Raw genomic sequence first — 23704 nt, forward strand, 5'->3', positions numbered from 1 at the left:
ATGAAAACAAAAAAACTCCCCTGTAATGCATGATACATTTAACAACATTCAAGTATGTTGTCAAATCATTAAATTTCCTTTTTGATCAATGATGACTAAATATTAAACTGATGATATCAAAACAAATTATTGGGTCGCCGGAAAGAAACAAATTTTCAATTGCTTTGCATGTCCGGTGTGTATTGCAGAATTGACAATAAAGTCGACTTGACTTGACAAGAATTAGCCCACTGACATTTGAACTGAGCTCAATTTAAGAAACCTTCAATAATCCACTCAGCAAGAGGAAATTACTGTACATCATCCATGTAGATGTTGTTCCGATAAACAGGTTAATCATTGACCTGACTCCAGACAGTGTGTATAAAGGGAGCCCTGGTTCCTCACTGTTTGTCCGGTCACAGTTGAGGGAGAGGGCTGCCAGTTGTTCACCTAACATCACCGACACACAGCTGGAGAAGCGGCTCGACAACAAAATGAGAATTACACTAATTCCCTTTTTGTTGGCCCTGGCTGCTGCCTGTGTGCCTGTCCTCTGTGGCAACGAGGAGCAGCCTGTCTCCCAGCCCGAGGCCCCGGTTGGAACCCGCTCCCGCTTTGCTGCTCTGGACGATGTACGTCTTCTGGCGAACGGCCTTCTTCAGCTGGGTCAGAGCCTGCGGGAGTTTGTGCAGAAGACCAAAGGACAGATAAATGACATCCTCCAGAAGCTTAACATCTTTGACCATTCATTTTACCAACTATCAGTGCTTGCCAGCAAAATTAAAGAGGAAGAAGAGGAGCTGAAGAAGACCACTGTGGTACTGAAGGCTAACAGTGATGAGATCAAGGGCCTATCTGTTGAGATTAGCTCCAAAGTGGACAGCATCCTGCAGGAGAAGAGTCGGTTACAGAACAAGGTGGATGGGATGGAGGAGAAGCTGCGTAGCCTGACACATGGCCTGGTGACAAGCGAACAAGTGAGAGATGTAAATAGTCTCAAGGTGAGTCATCTGTTTTTGTTAAGCATGGTTTCTTGTTGCTGAGGTTAAAAAAAACCTTTGAAAGATCATTTAGCTGCACCACTAAAACTAAAACTTGACTCATGAGTCCCTTCTGGGTGGGATGGCAACTTTTCTTTGAGCAGCCTTTTTTTACCACAAGAAGAAATAAGAAGAGGAAATTAACTTTTTTGAAGCCAACAAAAATATCCTACAAATGATTGGAAATATATATGAAGACGAGTGTCACAATATATATATATATATTTTGAATGACACTATTATTAAGAAGTAGCATGTATTTTCATTCTTAACTATGCTTTGTCTTGGTCACCCGGGAAGTTGGTAGAGCGGGCGCCCATATACAGTATATAGAGGTTTACTCCTCGACGCAGCGGGCCGGGTTTGACTCTGACCTGCAGCCCTTCGCTGCATGTCATTCCACCTCTCTCTCCCCTTTCATGTCTTCAGCTGTCCTGTCGAATAAATTCCCAAAAACTAATCTTAAAAAAAGAAAGAAAACTATGCTTTGTTTTGCATTCGTTCACCCAATGTATGACTGCTATAATCCAGACACTGAGTATAATGCATGATATTAACAATGAAATAACACCAGTCTTTAACAGTTCCCATGATTTCAACTTTCTTCCCTCATCAGGAGGTGATCCACAGCCAGGAGCGGAGCATTACGGAGCTGCTGAAGGCTATGAGGGAGCAGAGTGACCAGCTCAACCACCAAAGCTTTATGATCAAGACTCTGGAGGAAAAGGTAATGGACGGAGAGGCATGTGATGTCATCCATATCACTCTATTGCATCAGAATCAGAAAAAGCTTTATTGACACAACAAGTAAACTTATATTAAATTGGCCTTGGTGAATGGTGCAAACATAAATAAAAAAAGATTAAACATTAACATTAAATAAACAATAAATACAGAAAAAATATATATATATGTATATATATACATATATATATATATATATATATATATATATATATATATATATATATATATATATATATTTAAATGAATATATTTATAAAATGTCTCAAAAACTTTCTGCATGGTCAGCCTGGGTATTATGTCTATAAACCAAAGTTTTTACCATAACAACTTTCCCCAGCTCACAGTCAACACGTTGACCCAGGAGACCGTTGAGAGGATGCCTGAAATCCTGAACAGCGAAGCACCAACTCTCATCCCTTATGTGATCTCAAGCTCTACCAGCACCATGATGAGTAAGATATGTAATAAAAATGACGAGAATGATATTCAGATGAGGTATCTTTCATTTGTCATGCACTATATCAGCAAGCGCAAAAATACCTCTAACTCTTACCTGCCTGGTACATTCACAGTTTCAGACCTTACTGAGCAATCAATTAGTGTCTCCTGAACACATCATTTCTGCTAATGCAGCTGATATGGACTGTTAACTGTCTGGTCTAAAGAGCACTTCCACTTCTCTGCTCCAGGTTACTACTTTACAGCTAATCTTTATGCAGGGATTTTTAAAGTTTGACATCATTTTTGTGGTCATTTTTTAAATAGATCTGCCATCAGACTGCAGTGACTTGTTCAACAGAGGAGAAGGAGTCAGCGGCGTCTACGCCATCAAACCCACCGGGACAGAGCCCTTCATGGCCTTTTGTGACATGAGCAAAAGTACTGTACTGTCCCACAAACATTGAACTTTACTACAGCACTAGTTTTTGTTTATTTATCAAAGATGATATTTTAATTGTTGTTTAGTCTTTGTTAAGTCTATCTTTTATCTTACTTAAAGGTGAAATCTTTTCCTAAGAATTTCTAAAATGTTCAAAGGCAACTTGAGTCCAGTGCAGGAAAGGTGCACTGGACTAGAGTGATGAAAACGTATACAAATAGAAGTTATTACAGTATTTAAATACATTAAAAAGCAAATGTCGACCATACCAGTATTAAACTAAGGGATTACATTTTAAGGATTATAACTTTAAATTAAGTCTATTTAATCCGTTTTAGATCATGGAGCAACAGTCATTCAGCGAAGGAGGGATGGTTCAGTGAATTTTGATCAAATCTGGGACAAGTATGAAAATGGGTTTGGAGATTTTCAAGGTGAGAGATGCTATTTCCTTCTCGAGATTCTTCAGCGTAATGACCCATTTAACATTGGAAAATTCATTCTCAACTGCCAAATTTTAAATTACTTTGTGTATATATTAAGGATTATAACATTTGCAATTGCATAACCTCTGTAAGCAAAAGTATGCCTGCACCTCTGTATATAAGTGTTGCATCACTTATTTATCAAAGATGCTTATTAAATCATTCCAGCTCTTAATGATGTTTGTCTAACAGGGGAGTTTTGGTTGGGTCTCAGGAAGATCCACGCTCTAGCCGCTCAGGGCAACTCTGTCCTTCACTTCCAGCTGGAAGACTGGAAACAGGGCCGGCGCTTCATAGAATACAGATTTTACCTTAGTGGTCTTGAGAGCAACTACACCATTCATCTCACACATCTGTCAGGAGATTTGGCGGACCCCATGAGCAACCACACAGGCATGATGTTCTCCACCAAGGACAGGGACAATGACAATCACCCGGACACCAACTGTGCCCACAACTACACAGGTACAGCAGGTGCACATGTAGTAGACTTGTTTATCCTCGTGTGCTGCAAAGAGGGTTAATGAATACTGGTCTTTCAATATCATTTGCACAACATTTAATTTCTGTCATCTTCGAGGTGGATGGTGGTTCAACGCCTGCGGAGAGACCAATCTGAATGGGAGATATTTCCACATGAGACCTAAGGGGCGCTCAGACAGAAGGAGAGGGATTCAGTGGAGGCCGGGCCAAAAGGCTTCTTACTCCCTAAAGCTCACTCAGATCTCTGTGCACCATCTGGCTTCCCCCAGCACCACCTCCTCCACTGCAGCCTCATCTGAGACAGGTGTCTTTCTGAGATCCAGCACCAGAATTCTCTAGTGAAATTTGCATTTGTCCTCTTAGGGAGAGACTTTGAAATGCTTCCTTTGGGCCAGCCATGGTTTAGGAAGGCTTAAGAACAGAGGACGATGTGTCCCGTTGCAGTACATGAAGTCACAGAGGGTACTAAATAAGCTTTACAATTCTGAGTGCTGTTATGTGCTAAACTGAGAAAGACAAAAGAATGTATTACTACCTAAAGCCAGGGTAATCTCTAATTCAATAGCTATTGTGGAATCTGAAATACACTGAAATGCAGTCAGCTTGCAATATGTATCTTACTATAACACTCACTGTATCTCAGAGGTCAAAGCTTATGGAGAAGAAATTAAAACATACAGCCATGTATGAGCAGTTTTTTTATTGGGTCACAGTGACTCTCAGTATACAGTATTGGTTCCCATATGGGGTGGGACCCCTTGAAGGAGTCACAAGATACATCTAAGGAGTTGGGAGAGAATTAACAGGATACTAAAGACATACACAATAGAGCATGGTTTTCTTATGAAATACTGTATCAAACTAAGAAAAACAGCTATGCTATTTGCATTAGGTTAAAAAATGCACTTTATGCACAAATTAGTCCGTTATAATTGCTAAGAGCTCCCAGTAGTTGCTGATTTGTCGATTAATGGTTTCAATTCACTTAAAGGGGCTGTACTCGATATTCTGATCATAAATTAGCTATGTAGAGATTTGGTGGAGAAATGGAGTCCTGAGCAGAGAATGAAGTCACACTCCCTTTATGTGTGTTGTAATTATAGACTGTAATAATAATGGACGTAGCATTAGTGACGTCACCCATTGGATAGTAGACTGCTGTTTTGGAGCCTCCAGTTTGGCAGTTTGGCCGTCGCCATCTTGGTTTGATCAATTTTTGGACTAGAGGGTGGAGCTGGGAAGGATGACGCATGCAGTCAAGCCAGTGTTGTTTACAATGGCACGGCGCTAACCCAAATGCTGAAGAGGGAAAGTTATCAGTTGTCAACCAGCTAAAGTGAGTCAACCAGCGGACTTGTCCCTTTGTGTAAACACGAACCTTCGGGTACTGGCGCCATTCATCTGCATGTACTGCAGTACAGAAAATCGGCAGACTTTCCCTAAATTTACCAGTTAACACTAGTGCTAGTCGGCGAGCCTTTGGAAGGTGCAACTGAATGCTGACATATAGACAAGCAAAATGTTCCTATTAACTTTGATGAAGTGAATTTCTCCAGTCTATGGTAGTAATCTAAACTTCTCTGTTGTTTGTTTTGATAGCTTGTCCATCCGTGAATGCATGTTAGTGCACGCGAGTGCCTTGTGCATCGGTATCTGACGAGGGAAGTGACAGCGAAGCAACGGTGTGTGACAAGTTGGGGAATGGTCTGTGAGAGCCGTGTGGAGACAATTCCAGAACACTTTTTTTTTCTGAATGTCAAGAACAGTACCTTTAAATGTAATGATCTGAAAATCCTTGATGGAACAGCTTACAACTCACTGACATCTGTAATGAGTAAGGCATCCTTAGTAAATATTGCTTCATCACTAGGGGCCATAAGGCAACAACTGCTAAACTGCTATAACACTCATCTTTACTTACATACTCTATTTTTGATATATTTGCTTGTTTTATTAATTTAATTAATAAAAGTGTGGGTATCCGTACCTGAAAACATAATGAAAAGCCTGATCAAACCTAACTGAACTCATAATGTCCTGTATGTTATTATAGACTATAGACTGATTTCTGTCCTGACATTGGTCAGGCACAGCATGGTCTTTCTATGTCAACAGAGATTTGGCCCAGAGTAATGCAATCCTTGAACTAAACACACCAACTTGTTTCATGCCTAAGTCTTGTAAATGAATGACTAATGCATGTTCATGCTATTACTACGTACCGTTGCACTGGCAGGTTGTGATGCCACACTCTTTTGTACTATGGTGTTGAATCCCTAAATAACTGTAGAGGGGGGTTTGGTCTGTTTGCCCTTTTCCCTACTCTGATTTGATTTCACGCGTTAATTAGATTGCAAATTAGTTCTGTAAAACACTGTCTTAAAACCAATCTACAAATCCGTACCTCTAAAACTCTAATTTTCCCCATTCCTCTTCATTTCACTTCTTAAAGAAAAGGGGAAAAAATCCCCTCCAAAATAGCGCTCCGTTTCCTCTCTGCTAAAATAGCATTTTCTTCTACCCCTAAAACAGCTGCAGCCAAATTTAAAATGGACAAAAAGCTCAGTTTAACCCCCTACTCTCTCCACACAACCCCCACACACCCCACACCCACAAACCACAACCCCCACCACACCCCCCCACACAAAACACCACACACACAAAACACAAAACCCCCACACACACCACACACCCCACATACTTCTTTTTTTAATGGGCCCGCACCTTGCAGTGATCTCCTTTCACATTTTGGAAGCCCCGTTTTTGTTACCCCCCCACCTCCGCGTAAAACTTTTTTTTGAAGGGTTTTTTTGGGCTTCAAAAGTTTCCCCTGTAAACCGTGCTTCCCTAAAATAAAGGCGGGAAATCAAAATTTTTAAAAATCCCATTCTGCCCCTGTGTACGGTTTCCCCCTGTCAAATGACGGGGGGGTTTTCCCCTGACAAAATTTTAAATCTACTAGGGGTCCTACGCTGTTTCATGATTTTTATTCTCTTTTGAAACAAGGATACCCGTCCTCTGCCGGGGGTTTACTGCCCCACAGCCCCCCTACCCAACCCCGAGGGCCCGGCCCCCAGCGGGCCCTGAAGAAAAAGTTTAAGGGATTCCAGTCTAGGAGGAACTACCTGCCAAAAACTTTATCCCAAATATCTTTCCTCTAATTTACTTACGTGCCGCCCGGGATCAAAAAATGGTGGTTTGGGGGGAGACGGGCGCTTTTTCAAAAGAAAAGCATTGGGTCATTGGCAGATTTCCGCTGCCAACGGGGGCAGTTAAATGTGTTGTGCGGCATGGTGCGTGCGTGGTGTGTGTGTGGGTGGTGGTTTTGTTGCCCTTTGTGGTCTTGCGTGGGGGCTTCGTGAGTTTTTTTTCGGTGTTGGGAAATGTAGTTTGTTGTCACCCCATTTTGTAGCTGTACCACCTCATGTCTTTCTAAATTTATTGCAGCTTTTTACACATGGGGTATTTTGGGGAAAATTTAAATTCCCCTATTGTAAAAAGTTAGTCTATGTTTTAAAAATTTTTTGTTTTTTTTTCCAATGCGTTATTAAAAAAATGAATTTTCCGCCCCGATTATGCCATTTTTAAAATTAAAAAAATGGGTATAAATGGCCAGTATTTGTAATTTATAACCAAGGGAAAAAAGAAGAGAAGGGCCGTAATGCATAAAACAGAAATTCAAATTTTTAACTCTGAGAAAGAAAGGACATCTTTGTGTAAATGGAAAATTTCCCGCAGCCTGCAGCTTTGTGGGAATCTGGTGTCTTAAAAAAACCGGGTTTTTTTTTTACCTCGCCAAACCCCCGTAAGGGGGTTTTCCCTGGGCCCCCCGAGTTTAAAAGCCCCTAACCCTTTTCAGGGTTTGTGCTTTCTTTTGTAGGAAAGGGGAAAGGGGTTTTATTTTTTTCCTTTTTTTTTTTTTTTTTTCCCCTTTTTTTTTGGGGGTTTTCGTTTTGGGGGGGGGGGGGGGGCCCGCCTTTAATTTTTTGCCCTATAAAATGTCGTCCATTAATGAAAGTCTAGGGCCCCAACTTTTAGAAGGAAAATGCCCCCAACACCAAACCTGATATTTAAGGGGTTTAAACCCCTTCCCCCCCTAATAAATAAGTACCCACTAAAGCCAGACATTTTCAAACACACAACCACACCGTGTGACCTTTTTCAGGTGGGGCGGGATGAAACATTGGGGCACCCCCGGGAAATGTCCACACCAGCCATTTCCCCCTGGGAAACAAAACAAAGGGCCCTCGGTTGGGACCTCCTCAAATGCCCCCCAAAACCCTGGGAACCCGTGGGGACTTTGGCATTAAGTTCAAAACGCAAATGGAGGTATGGTTAAATTTTAGGGGGGAGGGGGAAACATGCAGGGGATTGGGCCCCGTTAAAATTAATTTTTAAGAGAGGGGGTAGAGTTCCTTCAGGAAAATTTTGGCACAGGGAAAAGTACTGATAAAGGGTTTTAAAAATTTGTCCGGGATGAACAAAAAAAATACCAAAAAAACCTCCCTAAAAATTATAACCAGTTCCAAATGGCGGGCGGTAAACTGTGGTTCTAAAAACCAAAAAACCCAAAGGCCCCAAAGTAATATTAGAGATTTTTTACCCGCCCTCCAGGCCAGCCACGGAGGGCTGTCAAAACAAGGGTTTTCAGATCGCCGGAACCCTTGAGGAGTTTGCCCCTGCCCCGGAAAGCCCGTGGATTGACAACCCCCGGGCAAAAGAGTTTTATCGGAGGGAAAAAGTTCAAAAAACCCCCCAGGTGAAGTGCGTTTTGTTTTTGTAAACTATCACCTTTAAAAATTTAAAGAAAATTTTGATTTTACTAAAGATTAAAAATATTTTTTTTGTTTCGGGGTTTTTGGGTGTATCCATTTGGGAAATTGGACTCTGGGAACCCTTTCTAAATTGGTTTAGGAACTATTTGACTTTTTGCTTGAAGGGAAAAATTTTTATCCCGGTTTAAAACCAACCCTAAAAAAGACTAGATGCTATGGAAAGGAGGGGAGAGGGTTTTTAAAAAGGGGCATTTTATCCAAAAAAAAATTCTTTTGTTCTCTGAAAACATGACAGAAAGATTATCCTGTCAAAACATACACATTTTATCATTTCATGTCCCAGTGTCAAGTTTCTGTGTTTAGTTGGTTTCATGTTTTCTGTTTCCTGTTAAAGGTTCTCTGTTATCCCTTGTGTTGTCTTGTTGTACTTCCTGTTGTTATTACTTGTCCCCGCCCTAATGTGTCTCACCTTTGTGTAATCGTCTTCCCCATTCCCAGTGTCCATATACCCCCTTGTTTCACTTACCTGTTGCCAGATTGTTGTTTTACCTTGTGTGTGTCTCACTCTCCAGCGTAGTCCTAGTGTTAGTTTTCCAGTGTTATCTAGACCTTTTGCTTGTACTGTATACCGATGCCGTTTTCTGCCAAACTGCCAATTTTGTACAACACTAGTAATACGCGGTAAAACAACAACCTGGCAGCACATGTAAGTGAAACAACATAAAACAGGAAACAGAAAACATGAAACCAACCAAACACAGAAACATGACACAGCGACTAGACATGACACATTTAGCTCTTAAATATGTTTAAATATATTGGTTTGAATACAGTCCAAAAGTACAAGTAAAGTAAAAGTATGCATTCTGCAGAAATAAACACTTTAAGTGTCACTATATTATTGGATTGTTTTTACTAGTGTTATTGTAAGAATCATTGCACTATTGTATATATAAATATAAATGTAGTGTGATAAATGTGTAAAGTAGCATAAAGCGGGAATGTTCAAGTAAAGTAAAAGTGCCTCAAAAGTGTACTTAAATGCAATACTTGAGTTAATGTATTTAGTGGCTTTCCACCACTGACCACAGGGCAGAGTATTTTGATTCATGGAGTCCAGCGACTCACCGCGACACCAACATGATGCTCATGTTCTCTAAATGTTTGCTTAAGGTCAAATATTCTGTCATGTAATATCAAGTACACTAGCCGTCCATCAGTTCAGTACAGTACAAACTTGTCCCCTCAGTCACTACAACATATACGCAACAATGGCATGATTATATTTTTTAATATATAAATAGGTTTTAATGGATATATTCATTTAATTAATGTAAAAAATAAGTGTTTTTCTAGGCTTTGATATAACTTTATAAAGAGGTGGCATGGGGTTACAGGACTTGTTGAGGTTACTAAAGCTATTTAAAGCGTCCCTAAACACTGAAACTGAAACTAATTGGTGTCCACATCCCTCTCCCCACACTTTAACAGAAAGATACGAGTCACCTATTGTTATTTATAGGGTGTACATTTTGACAAGATATCACAATAGCTTCGACTTTTTTCCATTTCAATCACTCTCAAAACATAGATGCATTACTAAGTAACACGTTATACCTCATTTGTGGAGGTTTTGTTATCTTTGAACAAAGCTTGGCTAGCTGCTTTCCATCTGTATGCTAAGCTAAACTAACTGTCTGCTAGTGGTAGCTTCATATATACCGTTCAAATTTGAGAGTGGTATCGACCCTGGCATATAACTCTTGGCAAGAGAGCAAATAAGTGTATTTCCAAAAATTTGGAATTGTTGCTTTAACTGGAGCAACACAAGCTGAGGTTTTTTCGTTATTGCTTTTTTAGTAGGCCTCATTCTACTTCATACGACCCCATATTTGACTTCGGTAGTTCATCATTGTCTTTATACCAGTCGTCCCTCATCACTGTCTCTGTCACCTCTGTGTGCGACCCAGTGGTAGGACCGTATGTGAGGAGAATCCTCTGTGAGGAGCTGGGCTGCCCTGCTAATTCTGCCGTCAACTGTGTCCCATTGGAGGACTTTGGGGGTCAACACCCAGATCCTAACCTCACCTATGCTGCAGATCTGGTTGACAGCATGAAAGAAGGACCTTATGATTTTGGTGCAGCATTCGATGCTGATGGGGTGTGTGTACTGTTGTTGATCTATTTCTTTAGATCTTCTCAAATAAAATACAACTTCTAATTTCTAACCTCTGTGTGTCGGCTTTCTAGGACCGTAACATGATCCTTGGTAAACACGGCTTCTTCGTCGGCCCACCTGACTCTGTGGCTGTGATTGCTGACAACATCTTCTGCATCCCATACTTCCAGCATACAGGGGTGAGAGGCTTCGCACGCAGCATGCCCACAAGCGCAGCCTTAGACAGGTAAAAATACAGCCTAGCTTTCACATCAAAACCAATGAGACAGTGATTTCCCTAGTTGAAGCCATGTCAAACGTACAGTACTTTTAGTGCATATAGATTTGAATAAGTTGTACAATAATTGCACTTGACAGTAAAAAGTTGTTGTGTCAATGGTTAACTGTGATTTCTGAGAAAACTCTATCATTCTCTTGTATTTCCTGCAGAGTAGCCAAGGCAACAAAAATAGAGTTATATGAAACTCCCACTGGCTGGAAGTTCTTTGGGAACCTGATGGATGCAGGCAGACTGTCTCTGTGTGGAGAGGAAAGCTTTGGTACAGGTACTTAATCTCTCCAGCATCTTATTAGGTCCATAAGTGCTCCATTTCAATTGAAATGATGTGTGAATTCTCATCATTTCATTTCCTCTTTCAGGTGGAGACCATATTCGTGAGAAGGATGGGCTGTGGGCCGTGCTGGCATGGCTGTCCATCCTGGCCACTAAAAGGCAGAGTGTGGAGGACATTCTAAAGGACCACTGGCTAAAATATGGAAGAAACTACTTCACCAGGTGAGATGTGACCCACCTCTGTTGTTTGTTTTTCTGTCTGTATTCAGAGGTGTACTGCATCATCCATCAAAAGCTAGCAAAAGCTACAGCAAAAGTTAAAAAAGAGAGAATCAAGTGTGAATCAGTGCTTGAATTATTTCTAAGTAGGAATGAAGTAGATTATTTATCTGAAATAGATAAGCTGGGCTGATGATTACAGTTTTTTACGATTGCTATGACAATTTTCTGGCAAAACGGTTAACTTTATGCTCAAAATCACACATTGTAAACTAAACTCCAACACTAATTTTCAAAATACAATAATACACTAAAACAATACACTATGTCTACCAAAACTCTGCAAACATCATGTAACTCTTTCAAAACACTAACAAATGTTTTCTCCCAACAGGAACATTTAGTCAGTCATATCCCAATGTCACAAAAACACTAATATCAGGTGGAATTACAAAATCTGCCTTATTTTATATGTGTCAGGTCTGCCTTTGTACAATAGATAAGAAACTGTAGTTTCTCTTGAAGCCTCTCCCCATTTTTGTTATGTTGCTGCATTTTTTTTCTTTTGCTGCAGAAATTCAATACAAAAACGAATTAACAACCTCAGAGTAGCTTTATAGAATGTGTCATTCCCAGATGCGAGTCAAGTGCAGATTTGAGTCGTGCATGTGTCACTTTGCAACGAGTGCAGATGTGAGTTGTGCATGCGTCACTTTGCGACAAACAGCATACAAGATGCAAACGAACGACTTCTGTAATGTCAATACAGTAAAAATGGACCAACTTAACGAACTTCGTTCACTGCTGGCTACAAGTTAACAATCGAACACAACAAAGATTGTCAGTTGAATAGCGTTTTGAGCTGATGTTAGCAATCAATCAATCATGGATGGCTTAGCTAAAACGTTTTTGAAATGATTTCCATCTTCTGTTATTGTTTTTGAGAAAAGTTCTATTATTTTGCAGATTTCACGGTTTTGCGGTAAACCGTTTAAATCTGAGCATGTGTAACTCACATCTGCCCTCGACTTACATCAGGGAGTAACATGTACGGTTTATGAAAAAAGGAAACAAAGACAGAATTGTCCTGGTACTTGTCTTGCTCTCCCTCGTGCAGGAAGTTTTCTTACTTTCTTTGTGTTCATCTTTACTGTATTATTCCTTTTCCACACAAACTCAGCCCAAATTGGTCCTCTTTTACTGTATGTACTACTGTAACATATCAGAATCAGCTTTGGCCAGGTTTGCATTAACAAACAAAGAATGTGACTTTTGGTTACTGTAATCCTTGCTGTCAAAGGACAACACTCATTTACTGTAACATATAAAGGATACTGTAAAAACAGATGGGCATGCAATTGAAAGAACCTCAACAGCTGAGTGTGTTTCGTAGATGGGAATCAGCTGTGATTGATCTATTTACATAACTTCAATCAGCTGTTCCTCTCATTTACAGTAACAATGGAATAAAATGCAGGGGATATATTTGTGGTTCAATTTACAATATGAACAGCTGTTCACTTATACTGTAGCCTATACATTAGGTTTAGAACATGATGTGATCTGTTCTGACATACAGTGTGAAAGCATTTGCAAATTTGTCAGTAAAATTGCCATTGTTTTGGTCTTGGCTGAGCTTATTTATAAAAATTGTTCAAGCATTTCAAGTTTTGTGTTAACTGTATGCACTTTGTGTCAAAGCAACAATAAATGTGTTAATTGTATAGCCTACACAGACAGATGTTGTGCTAACTGTGTTAAGAGAAAGTTGTTAAAAGTATTGAAAAAATTGTCATAGCGATCGTAAAAATTGTAAGAGACGTGTTAGGAAGATACATACAGGACATGACTGACATCTAGTGGTACATATATCCAATTACGTATTCTTTCTAGCAATGCACTGGCAAGTGAATTACAGTAAAACGTAAAATGATGATGCCAAGGAATGACAAACCATCAAGGGTTTCCCTAAATGCTTAATCTACCTATGTTGACATCAGTACTCACTGTAACCACATCAGCTTCAGGCTAAAATATGTCTATTGAATAAAATAAGATAAAATAAATACACAACCATTTAGTTGTCCACTGTAATTGCTGACTTACAGTGGTTACAAATAATCGTAAAAACCCTTCATCAGCCAATTTTGGACTGTTTACATCACCTTAATTATAAAATAATATACTAACATAAAATGTACAACAATAAAGCACTTATTAGGTTAGATTCAACTTTATTGTCATTTCACATGTACAGGTACAAGGCAACAAAATGCAGTTTGGGTCTAACCAGAAGTGCAATGGCAGTAAGTGAAGGATGTTATTATGTTATTAATTCCTGATATTTTTGTCCAGATATGACTATGAGAACATAGACATAGATGCAGCCTGTGAGATGATGGAGGATTTGGAAATTCTGATTTCTGGAAAGTCCTTTGTGAAGCAGAGATTTGCTGTGGAGGACAAGATCTACCAAGTGGAAAAAGCAGACAACTTTGAGTACACAGACCCGGTCGACAGCACCATCTCCAGGAACCAGGTACACACTGAGCTGTGTTCCTTTGATACTAAAGTTTTCAGGTCTTCAGATACTGGATGCAACCAGTGGTCACAATCAAGGTATCCAGGGTCTTCATGCATTGCAGCTTATTTTGTGCTAGCAAAGTCTGTACTGGGCTGTTTTCACTGCAGGGTCTGCGGATAATCTTCTCTGATGGTTCTCGAATCATCTACAGACTCAGTGGAACAGGTAGTGATGGGGCGACAGTTCGAATCTACATAGACAGCTATGAGAAGGAGCAAATCTTTGAAGACACGCAGGTAAAATATAGATTCTGAAGATTTCATAAAAATCAATTTGTCAAATAGCCCACAATATTGAAAAACAGTCTTGTATTTGCATGAAAATATATTTTTGCACTAAATGAAGTGTTGATAGTGTTTTATAGTTGAGAAGAACAGGACAGGCATGACCTCACATATCAGGCCCTAATGTTTTTATTAAAATACTTAATCGGGACATATAATGAGATACTCACTTTTCAAGTGCTTCTGCACATACATTTAAGTATCAGGAGTACCTACCAACCCACAAACTGTGACAGAAGACAAGAGTCATGTTTTTATGGGATGCCTAGATCAGAAAAACATTTGGCTCCCCACCTGCTAGTACTGTATATATCCAGGGTGAATATACAGGTATATTCAGGTAGACAGTATGAGAAAAAGAATGTGTTTTTGAACATTAAAGCATGTAAACATGTTATAGTAGAAACTAAAAATACAAGTATCAACCTGAAAATGAGCATGGTATGTCTCCTTTAATGTATCAACCATAAATTGTAAGGACAAATATTTGAATTTGAACATTTGAGAATGAAATATATCTACGTTGCAACAGTTTTAAACAGTATGCCTGGTTATAGTTCAATATTAATAAGGAAATGCACCTGTGGCATCTGGCAGCCAGATGCTTCAGTCTCTGACCATGTCATCCTTGTCTGGATCAGGTGATGCTGGCACCCCTGGCAACCATTGCTCTGAAAATTTCCCAGCTCCATCACAGGACGGGTCGAAGTGGCCCATCAGTCATCACATGATTCCTCCCACATGTTCCCCCGTCATTGCTTAAGTAATCTCCTTTTTGTTTTTCTTTCCTGATTTTTGTACAAACTGAGCTCCAATTTCAACTGCAGCTGCACGACATGCAGTAGTTTGCCTCTCAGGCTAAAATATATTCAGTGATTTTATCTCTTCTACATTAAACTGCTTTTTATTTTTTGGGTCATGTGTGGCATGTGCGTCTTTTGCATAGCAGCAAACACCCGTGCCTTCTGGACTTGTCAATGTTTTTAAACTATGAAAGTTTTACTTTTGTTATCTGTAATTGTTCCAAATGTAATTTAAACCATTTAATCACTGGATCACTAAAGCAGCAGGGTTCAGCAGTCCTAGTAATCAAAACTATGCATTTCTGTCATAACACTGCATATTGTCACATTGGCTGTGCACGTTCGGGATGTCTGCTTCATGTTTGAAGTTAGCTTCAGGTTGATTAGGAAAATAATAAGAAAGTAAACGTTTCTCAATGAAGCCTCACATTATTTGGATCATCTGTAGCTACTCCTTCATTCAGGAAAATTAAAACTCATCAGCGAATAAAAATCTGAAATTGCAGTTGAGTGCCTGGTGCTGAACGATGAGCTCGAGTGTAGACACAAATGTTCCATATCAGGAGTAACTTTTCTGAAATTACAACAAAGCAACATTAGAACAGTGTGAGATGTGTTAGAACATGATTCCCTTTATCCCCATGTGGAGTTGGTTAGATATTTTTTACCATTACTAAACCTTCTTTTCTGCAGTAAACATGTATAAGAGACTTACCCAGCTCTGGCAGCGACATGATAACCATCTGGATGGCAGCAGCATCAGTCCGCTAACATCTGGTCCAGCTCTGTGATCACACATGCCCTTTGAAGTACTGTACCTTTCTCCTGGTTTCATCTCCATATTACACTGACGCCCAACAAGAGGGACACACATTGAGTTTACCTCTGGTTCCTTTGAGTTCATCTTATTGTGGGTTCCAGTTGCACTAATGTTGTCCACTCTTAGCCCAACAAAGTCTCTTAGTGGCGGAGGTTTGAGGCTAACGGACCGGGGTCGTGGGTTAGCCCAGTGCTGTTGACATGGTCAAAACAATTTTACTAAAAATAAACCTTATAAAGTTACTGTGTAGTTAAGCAACCAAGCATTAGCATAAGCAGCGTAGCACATTGTAGTAAGCTGGATCTATAATGAAATATCAACAATAATAATAGTTAGGTCTCTACTGTACTGTGTTGCAATGACATGTAATTAATGAAAAATGATGCTGTATGGCAGAACAAATGATATATTGCTTTACTGAGTATAATTCTGTGACATTGTATGATTTACAATTACTCCCTAACGTAATATCTAGTGTTTTGGGGTGTTTCCTGTGTATTGCTGGAAGTTAGAGTAACTAGAGGGGTCAAAGATAATATGACGTGATTGATGAGTGCAAATGACACGCTCCATGTCATTGATTAAAATGACCGATTTCTCTGGGTTAAACATTGTTGGAAACATTTGGGATGTTGTCAGTACACAACAGAAAAATATAATACACACCATAGGTATAGTCGTTTTTAGACATCTTAATGCGGAAATATTACATATATCTTTAAGTAAAATTAGAATACAACAGTGTGAAAATACTATAAGTATTCATTATGACTCCTGTGAGTGTTTATCTATTTTATGATTATAATTTACTATTATATTATTAGAGAATTATAACTGATGCATATGTGTAAGCACTAAACAACATGTTGTTGCTGGTCGAGCAGGAGCCTATTAGAACTACTTAACACACCGTTGGGTAGTTGTATTTGTAACATATTTTATAAAATAATCTTATGTTTAGTATGTAAAATGGTAATCAGCAAAGTAACTAGTAACTACACAGCATAAGTGTAAAAGTAAGGAGCTAGAATCGTTTCTTCATTACATGCGAGAAAAAAATGTTTGAGAGAAAACGTTATCACACATAGCAAAAAACATTCATTTTATGAGAGGAAAAAATATTTGAGAGAAAATGTTCATACCAATAGCAAAGAAAATCTCTCTCAAAATACTTTAAAAAAAAAACATATAGGCTATTTTTGCTATCAGTGTGAAAAAAAAATTCTCTCAAAAAAGTGTTTCTCTCAACACGTAAAATCTCTCTCAAAATAATAATAAACCTAGGTCTTTGCTCTCGATTCAATTTTTCTCTTGCTGTGAAAATAGTGTCATGGGCGGGGCCACGTTCCTGGTGGCCAGTTGGGTGAGCCCCGTCTTGTCTTGGGGGTCCGTCTGAATCATAAGCCCACTTCTAAATAAATACCTTTTAATTAACTTAACACTTTTTAACAATCAAACTGAAACACTGGCGTTGAGCTCCAGGTCCTGCAGCGGCGGACGGAACGTGGCGCCGCCCATGACACATTTTCACAGCGAGAGACAAATCCTGAGACGGGAGCAAAAAAATTGAATCGAGAGCAAAGACTTAGGTTTTGAGAGCGAAAAAAAAAACGTTTTGGGAGAAACACTTTTTTGAGAGAAACTTTTCAAACTGATAGAAAAAAATATATATTTGAGAGTTCAAAAAATGATTTTTTTTTTTCTCATTAAATGTTTTTTGCTACTGGTGTGATAACTTTTTCTTTCTCTCAGATAATTTTTTTTTCTCGCATGTAGGCCTAATAAAGAAACAATTTTAGCTCTATACGTGCTCCTCTTCACGAGGGATTGCAACAACCATGAGAGCGAACACAACTAACAAATAAATTTGATTGATGTGCCCCATGGACGTATTATATTAAGATGTGCCCACAAGAGGCTACGGGAGCACCTGACTGTGTTCAGGTGTGGCTGCACGTTCACGTAGGCCTCCACGGTGGACACAACGATGCTTAAGTGTCAGTCAGACCGCTAAGCTACTGTCGCTTTAAGACACCTGACGACAAACAAGGAAAAGCCCATGGAGGAAGCAGGAAGTTCGTTCACCAAGACGGAGAGCACATAAACAATACACAAAGCAAAAGTTTGACACGTTCATCGCTATGGCTGGCATTAAAGGTATTGTATTTTATGCGTTTATTAGTCATTCGGGAGCTTAGTGTTACGTTCATTTAGTTACGCAGACGTTAATGCTTCAAAAACTTTGTCATCCTACTTTTCAACATTTTTGAAAACCTTTGCTGAATCATTTCGAAAGCTATCATCACAACACTGGCCAAGCTATAGAACGTTAGTTCCGTAATTAAGTTATTAAACTGTTTTATGTTAAGTAATCGTTATTTTTCATAGTAAATTTATCTTAAATGTTGACTTAGCGTACTTACAAATTCCACAGCAAGTTACAGCTTGGTCTATTTCTGTTTTTGTTTGTTATTGTGGCTACGGACGGTGTTTCGGTTTAACTGTTTTTTGAGTTAACTGGTGATAGAGGCAGATGTGTTGTAGGCGTGGTCTCTCAGGACCCATTCCCGACTAACCGGGAAAAATAACATTATTATCGCTTTCCTTCTATTTCACATTTATTTGTCAGTGTCTTGTGAAACTTTACGATAAAAACGAGTTGCTGAGCATTAATTCCTGCCACCGACAGACATTATGCAAACACTTGCCGTTGTCGTTACGAACTATCATCCGTTGTCTGGCGACTGTGTCTCTTACTGCACGTCACGGTACACCCCGATCGACTTGTGACTATAACACTTCACCGTTAAAGCACTGTTTCTGAATGTAAGCAAACTGGTGTATTATAGGCATACTGTTGGAATGATAAATGTGTCGATGTATGTTAGCGGGGACGTTTCATGTTATCTGTTATTTATTTGACCCTATCACTTCTATGTTTCGAAATGGGATTTTTTCATATAGGCCTACTGACTCAACTCAACTTCAGATATCATTCATAGCATGATGTATGTAATATTTAAGGCATAGTGAAGTTTTGGATATTTTAAATTACACTATCTGGAATGTTTTTGTAATTATGGATATCTAAACTTAAAATAACTATTAACAATTGGATTGTACATATCTGAAATGCATTGTTTCCTAACTATAATGTTGCAACTATTCAGACATTCATAGATTGACTTTCTACAACCAACACTTGCTCGAACTCCGGCACTTCAAGTCAATTCTACAATGTGCCAGACACCCAGAGCAATAAAAATACGTTCTCTCCGACCACTGTGCTATATGCAATATGCGTTTCAATAAGCGAGAGGTATCATTTGTATCTGGATGAATGGTAGGCATTCTGCACATTAAGGAACGTGATTGTAAGGTTGCAACTTAACATAACCCATCGTAGCCTACATAAATATAATTACATCTAGCCTATAAATGCCTATGTATCACAACGTAATCTGAGCGGATGCACATGTTGCCACATCTGCATTCAGCTGGGTGTAAACCTCATATGTAGCTTATGTTTTACTTACAGGCTGTATTGAAATGTAACAGATATCAAACACGTAATCCATGTTGTAGTAGGCCTACTGTTATTAAATTAACTTGTGATGCCGTTGCAAGAACGAAGACCACAACGTAGGTAGCTGCAGTGATGCCTGTTTGAAATACTGCAAAACGTCAATAAATCGACAAAATGTTCATGCTGTCATTATTTGTGTCATAATTGTGTTTAAAGTAATGGTAATGACGTTTAGCATTGAGTCAATGTATTTCCTTTAACACGACCTAGATCTTACATTGCATATTGAGTTTGAATTTGTGCACCATGTTGACGTGTGGAAACTTTGGTTTTTATTTTCTACAACACAGCTGTTGTGTTGCCCATGTTAAATATTAGGTATTTGTAAGTGTAAATGAATCGATATGAGCCTATGACCGATGCTAGTACTTGTTGTGACACAAGTTAATCGGAGCGCACTGAGCGCTGTTCTGCTTATTTCAGCGGTCTTTATTTGTGTTCCATTGCAGAGTCAGCAAACACTTCAGAAGGTTTAAATAAACGTCATTACCAAACACTTTAAACACAATTATGACACAAATAATGACAGCATGAACATTTTGACGATTATTGACGTTTGCAGTATTTCAAACAGGCATCACTGCAGCATACTACGTAATCATTTCTGCGGAGTTTCTCATGGCACACCTACACCACATCTGCCTCTATCACCAGTTAACTTAAAAACCAGTTAAACGAAACACCGGACACACGTATCGCTGTCAGTGTAATTTAATGTAATGTACGGTTTCTCTTTCAGCACTGGTTGGGTTGTCCTTCAGTGGTGCCATTGGACTAACATTTCTTCTTCTGGGCTGTGCACTGGCAAACGAACAGTACGGGTAGGTTCTTTGTTAACTAATAATAGCCGTTTTGAGGTATTGCATGAGGTATACTCGACTTAACATGCAATTTTGAGGCTTAAGAGGGATAGTTACATTTTTTTTTTCCAGTGAAGAAGCATTTCATAAACAAAGTAACAGTCGAAATACCCTTAAAGTGCCCATATTATGAAAAAATCTATTTTTCTGGGATTTGTGGTGTTATTTTGTGTTCCTAGTGCTTCCACACACTCATACAAACTTAGAAAAAAACTATCCATGCTGTTTTGAGTGAGATACAGGTTTCTAAATGTCCTCTGCCCGTCTCCAGGTGAGCTATTCAAAATCTGCTCGGCTTTCTAGGTAACTAGCCAGACAAGGTGACTAACCGTAGCATGCTAGGGCTAACATGCTAGCTCGTTCTCAATGGCAAAACACTGCTACAACACCCACTAGTTCACCATAATCTCCAAAAGAACTACTTCCATGTCCCTGTTCTGCAGGTATCCCACAAGTGCGCCCTCGTCTAGAAGAAGTCTCCCAGCTAATCCTGCCTTGTACTGACCAAAGTTGGAGAAAGAGTAGCTAGCTGTGATTGTACCTAGCTACTGAGCATGTGCGACTCCCAACAAAGATAGTATAGAAGTGAGATGTCTCACTCTGTAGCTAAAACAAGTGAGATGTCTCACTCTGTAGCTGAACAAAGACCCAAACACACAGGGTGAAAACAGGAGCTGCAGCAATGTGCAGTACAACAAAAACATGGTGTTTTTTGAAAATGAAACTATGTAAACCTACTCTGACACAACATTAAAATACAATTATGAACCTGAAAATGAGCATAATATGGGCGCTTTAAAATTGGTGCTCCAGCAACTGAGTATTGCACAATCATAAAGTTGAGGGACTTTTAACAGGCAGATTTAAAAACAATAGTATAAATGAATGCCACAGAGTTTTAGAAATGCAGTCACCTGTTTTGGTTAAGCTCCAGAAATGCTGAATCCTAAAATTTCCATAATGCAACTTAACTTCCAACTTGGTATTATCTCCTTCTCTATGGTCTCAAAGACATTATACAAGCAAAGTAATACTTCTTGCAACAGATAAACCAAGCTTCATTTGTTTAATCTGTGAAGTGTGTGTGTGTGTGTGTGTGTGTGTGTGTGTGTGTGTGGTGTGTGTGTGTGTGTGTGTGATGTTCTTGTTAAATCTGCAACTGTTAAGTTTTATCTGACAAGCTGCAAACTTATGCCATTGTATGTCATGGAACGTGAATTGCTCTTATAACTCTTCCATGTCTGTTTCTGCAGGTTATACTGGCCGCTGTTTGTGCTGATTTTCTACATATTAAGCCCCATCCCAATCTTCATATCCAGACGCCTCAGTGATGACACTGACTCCTCCAGCAATGCATGCAGAGAGCTGGCCTACTTCTTAACAACTGGCATTGTGGTATCATCTTTTGGGGTTCCCATATTGCTTGCCCGCACTACAACAGTGAGTTCTCTCTCTCTCCATTTTGAAACACAAGTTGATTTCCAAACGGTAACCGCAGCCACCATCATTGGCTTTTTTTGTGCAGATATGTCTGTCTGCACCATTTCAAATGTTAGTGTATTTCTTTTGCATTGTATCTTGAAAGATATACACTGTTGAGTGTTATGAAAACCAATAGAAGGCTATAGATTTCCTTTAATCTGATTCAGTATGAATATTTTTCTTCTACAGATCCGGTGGGGTGCTTGCGGTCTGGTGATGACAGGAAACGCTGTCATCTTTCTCACTATCCTTGGCTTCTTTTTGGTGTTTGGAGGTGGGGACGACTTCAGTTGGGAGCAGTGGTAGAGCGCCGTCAGACAGTGGATAGACAGAAGGATGGATGGATGGATGGATGGGTGGGTAGGTGGAGAGTTGAATGGATAGACAGCAGACCGGGGCACACTTGTGTCCTGCACGAGGGGTGATGCTCATGTACAGTGTACGCTGCAAAATGTCAAAATGATGGGGTGTTCAGGTCGATTTTTATATTTAAGAGCATCTGGTTTGGAGACAACACTACGTGCCCTATTAATGTGCCTTACGTCTGGGACTAGAAAGACACTGATGCCTATCCAGCTGAACCCATGTATTTTTGCTTTTCTTGCTTTTATTTCAACCCCAAAATCAACCTGCTTATTGCTGCTGCCTGCAATTTCATTATTTTTTTTCATATAATCAATATAAAGGAATCCTGAAGAGAAACTCTATTGTAATGTACACTGCAATGCTCACTGCATTATCTGTCCTCATTGTTCAAGGGGGAAGTAGCTATACTTAATTATGGCTTGCTTATTATGAGCACTGTTTGCTGTTTAAAGTGTGACGCAGGGCAACTTGTTTTAATCCATGCTATCTGACAACTAGTTGAAGGATTCCTCATCAGGTAAAGATATATTTGTATGGAGATGATGTGTTTTTTGTTTTCATTTTGCTACAAGACTTTAAAGGTCCCATGGCATGAAAATTTCACTTTAAGGGTTTTTTAAATTAATATGCGTTCCTCCAGCCTGCCTATGGCCCCCCCAGTGGCTAGAAATGGTGATAGGTGTAAATCGAGTCTTGGGTATCCTGCTCTGCCTTCGAGAAAATTAAAGCTCAAATGCCCCAATGTGGAATCTTTCCCCTTATGAGGTCATAAGGGAAAAGGTTACCTCCCCTTTCTCTGCTTTGCCCGTCCAGAGATTTTTGCTCACCCATGAGAGAGAGAGAGAGACATCATGGCTTTCAAATGAGAAAAGTGGCAGTTGGTCAAGGCCACACCCCCAGCCTCCCCCTCCTCTTATTGTGGGACTGGCTCTAGTGGCTGTAATTCTGCACCAAGGCGGAATTTTTGGAAAAACACTTCAGATGGGGATCACTAAGGTTTATATAACAGCATCCAAAGAGCACCATGTCATGGGGCCTTTTTTGTTGTGGTGCAATTGTTTACAGTACATTCTCACCAAAGAACATTTTAGAGTGCAAAATGTAAGCATATTATTCACCGCTGAACTGTATTGATCTGTGCTATGCAGTAATATGATTGTAAGACAGTGCTGTTCAGTGAAAATCATACATTTAAGTGTCTATGTTCAGTTATTATGTGAACAGGCCAGAGAAAACACCCATATCCGTTTTAGATTCCTGCAGACGAAAAAGAAAATCATACTACTGACAAGCATGATATTAATTTACGTATGCTATTTTGCCATGTTGAATGGCTAATACGGGGTTTTTAGGTCAAGTTGCATTTTGTCCTAAAAGAGAGGGTTTAACTGGCGAACACGTTCATAGGTGCCTGTCAACCACAGTGTGTATTTTGATTAATAGAAAAATCACTGATTTCAGTTTTTTAGTCCTGTTTTTGTTTCATCAACAGGGGCCATTGGAATTTGTATTTGTAATTGCAAATCAATATTACATCATGCTATACTTAAGCATTGTCAGGAACTGACTATGAATG

General features: G+C 39.4%; 3 protein-coding genes across 5 annotated transcripts; all 3 read left to right on the plus strand.

Annotated features, from left to right (window-relative positions):
* The first annotated feature begins 273 nt into the window (after positions 1-273).
* On the plus strand, positions 274-4301 carry LOC116699496 (angiopoietin-related protein 3). Of its 2 annotated transcripts, none has more exons than XM_032532117.1 (7): positions 274-983; positions 1639-1749; positions 2107-2221; positions 2535-2648; positions 2988-3083; positions 3327-3608; positions 3715-4301. In XM_032532117.1, the coding sequence occupies exons 1-7, from the start codon at positions 477-479 to the stop codon at positions 3954-3956; spliced, it is 1467 nt and encodes a 488-aa protein (XP_032388008.1). In that variant the 5' UTR covers positions 274-476; the 3' UTR covers positions 3957-4301. The 2 variants fall into 2 exon arrangements, with proteins under 2 accessions (XP_032388008.1, XP_032388007.1); XM_032532116.1 differs by having other exon boundaries at positions 391-983; positions 3327-3599.
* Positions 4302-7940: 3639 nt separating this feature from the next.
* On the plus strand, positions 7941-15130 carry LOC116699326 (phosphoglucomutase-1-like). The gene is made up of 8 exons (XM_032531856.1): positions 7941-7946; positions 10320-10553; positions 10643-10797; positions 11001-11116; positions 11211-11346; positions 13699-13882; positions 14035-14163; positions 14853-15130. Exons 1-8 carry the CDS (start codon positions 7941-7943, stop codon positions 14940-14942), a joined length of 1050 nt encoding a protein of 349 aa, XP_032387747.1. The 3' UTR covers positions 14943-15130.
* A 2607-nt stretch (positions 15131-17737) lies between these two features.
* Positions 17738-22709, plus strand: LOC116698547 (leptin receptor gene-related protein). Of its 2 annotated transcripts, none has more exons than XM_032530506.1 (4): positions 17738-17991; positions 20160-20241; positions 21534-21720; positions 21952-22709. In XM_032530506.1, exons 1-4 carry the CDS (start codon positions 17976-17978, stop codon positions 22066-22068), a joined length of 402 nt encoding a protein of 133 aa, XP_032386397.1. In that variant the 5' UTR covers positions 17738-17975; the 3' UTR covers positions 22069-22709. The 2 variants fall into 2 exon arrangements, with proteins under 2 accessions (XP_032386397.1, XP_032386398.1); XM_032530507.1 differs by having other exon boundaries at positions 20160-20235.
* The last annotated feature ends 995 nt before the right edge of the window (positions 22710-23704 follow it).

This window comes from Etheostoma spectabile, chromosome 12, assembly GCF_008692095.1.
Source record: "Etheostoma spectabile isolate EspeVRDwgs_2016 chromosome 12, UIUC_Espe_1.0, whole genome shotgun sequence".
Lineage (NCBI taxonomy): Eukaryota > Metazoa > Chordata > Actinopteri > Perciformes > Percidae > Etheostoma > Etheostoma spectabile.

Excerpts from the sequence above, each read along its gene's own strand:
- LOC116699496 (XM_032532117.1), top strand. The coding sequence starts at position 477 with ATGAGAATTACACTAATTCCCTTTTTGTTGGCCCTGGCTGCTGCCTGT. Across the intron at positions 984-1,638 it reads GAGATGTAAATAGTCTCAAG|GAGGTGATCCACAGCCAGGA; the intron begins GTGAGTCATCTG and ends TTCCCTCATCAG. Across the intron at positions 3,084-3,326 it reads TGGGTTTGGAGATTTTCAAG|GGGAGTTTTGGTTGGGTCTC; the intron begins GTGAGAGATGCT and ends TTTGTCTAACAG.
- LOC116699326 (XM_032531856.1), top strand. Across the intron at positions 11,347-13,698 it reads GGAAGAAACTACTTCACCAG|ATATGACTATGAGAACATAG; the intron begins GTGAGATGTGAC and ends ATTTTTGTCCAG. Across the intron at positions 13,883-14,034 it reads GCACCATCTCCAGGAACCAG|GGTCTGCGGATAATCTTCTC; the intron begins GTACACACTGAG and ends TTTTCACTGCAG.
- LOC116698547 (XM_032530506.1), top strand. Across the intron at positions 20,242-21,533 it reads CTGGCAAACGAACAGTACGG|GTTATACTGGCCGCTGTTTG; the intron begins GTAGGTTCTTTG and ends CTGTTTCTGCAG. Across the intron at positions 21,721-21,951 it reads TGCTTGCCCGCACTACAACA|ATCCGGTGGGGTGCTTGCGG; the intron begins GTGAGTTCTCTC and ends TTTCTTCTACAG.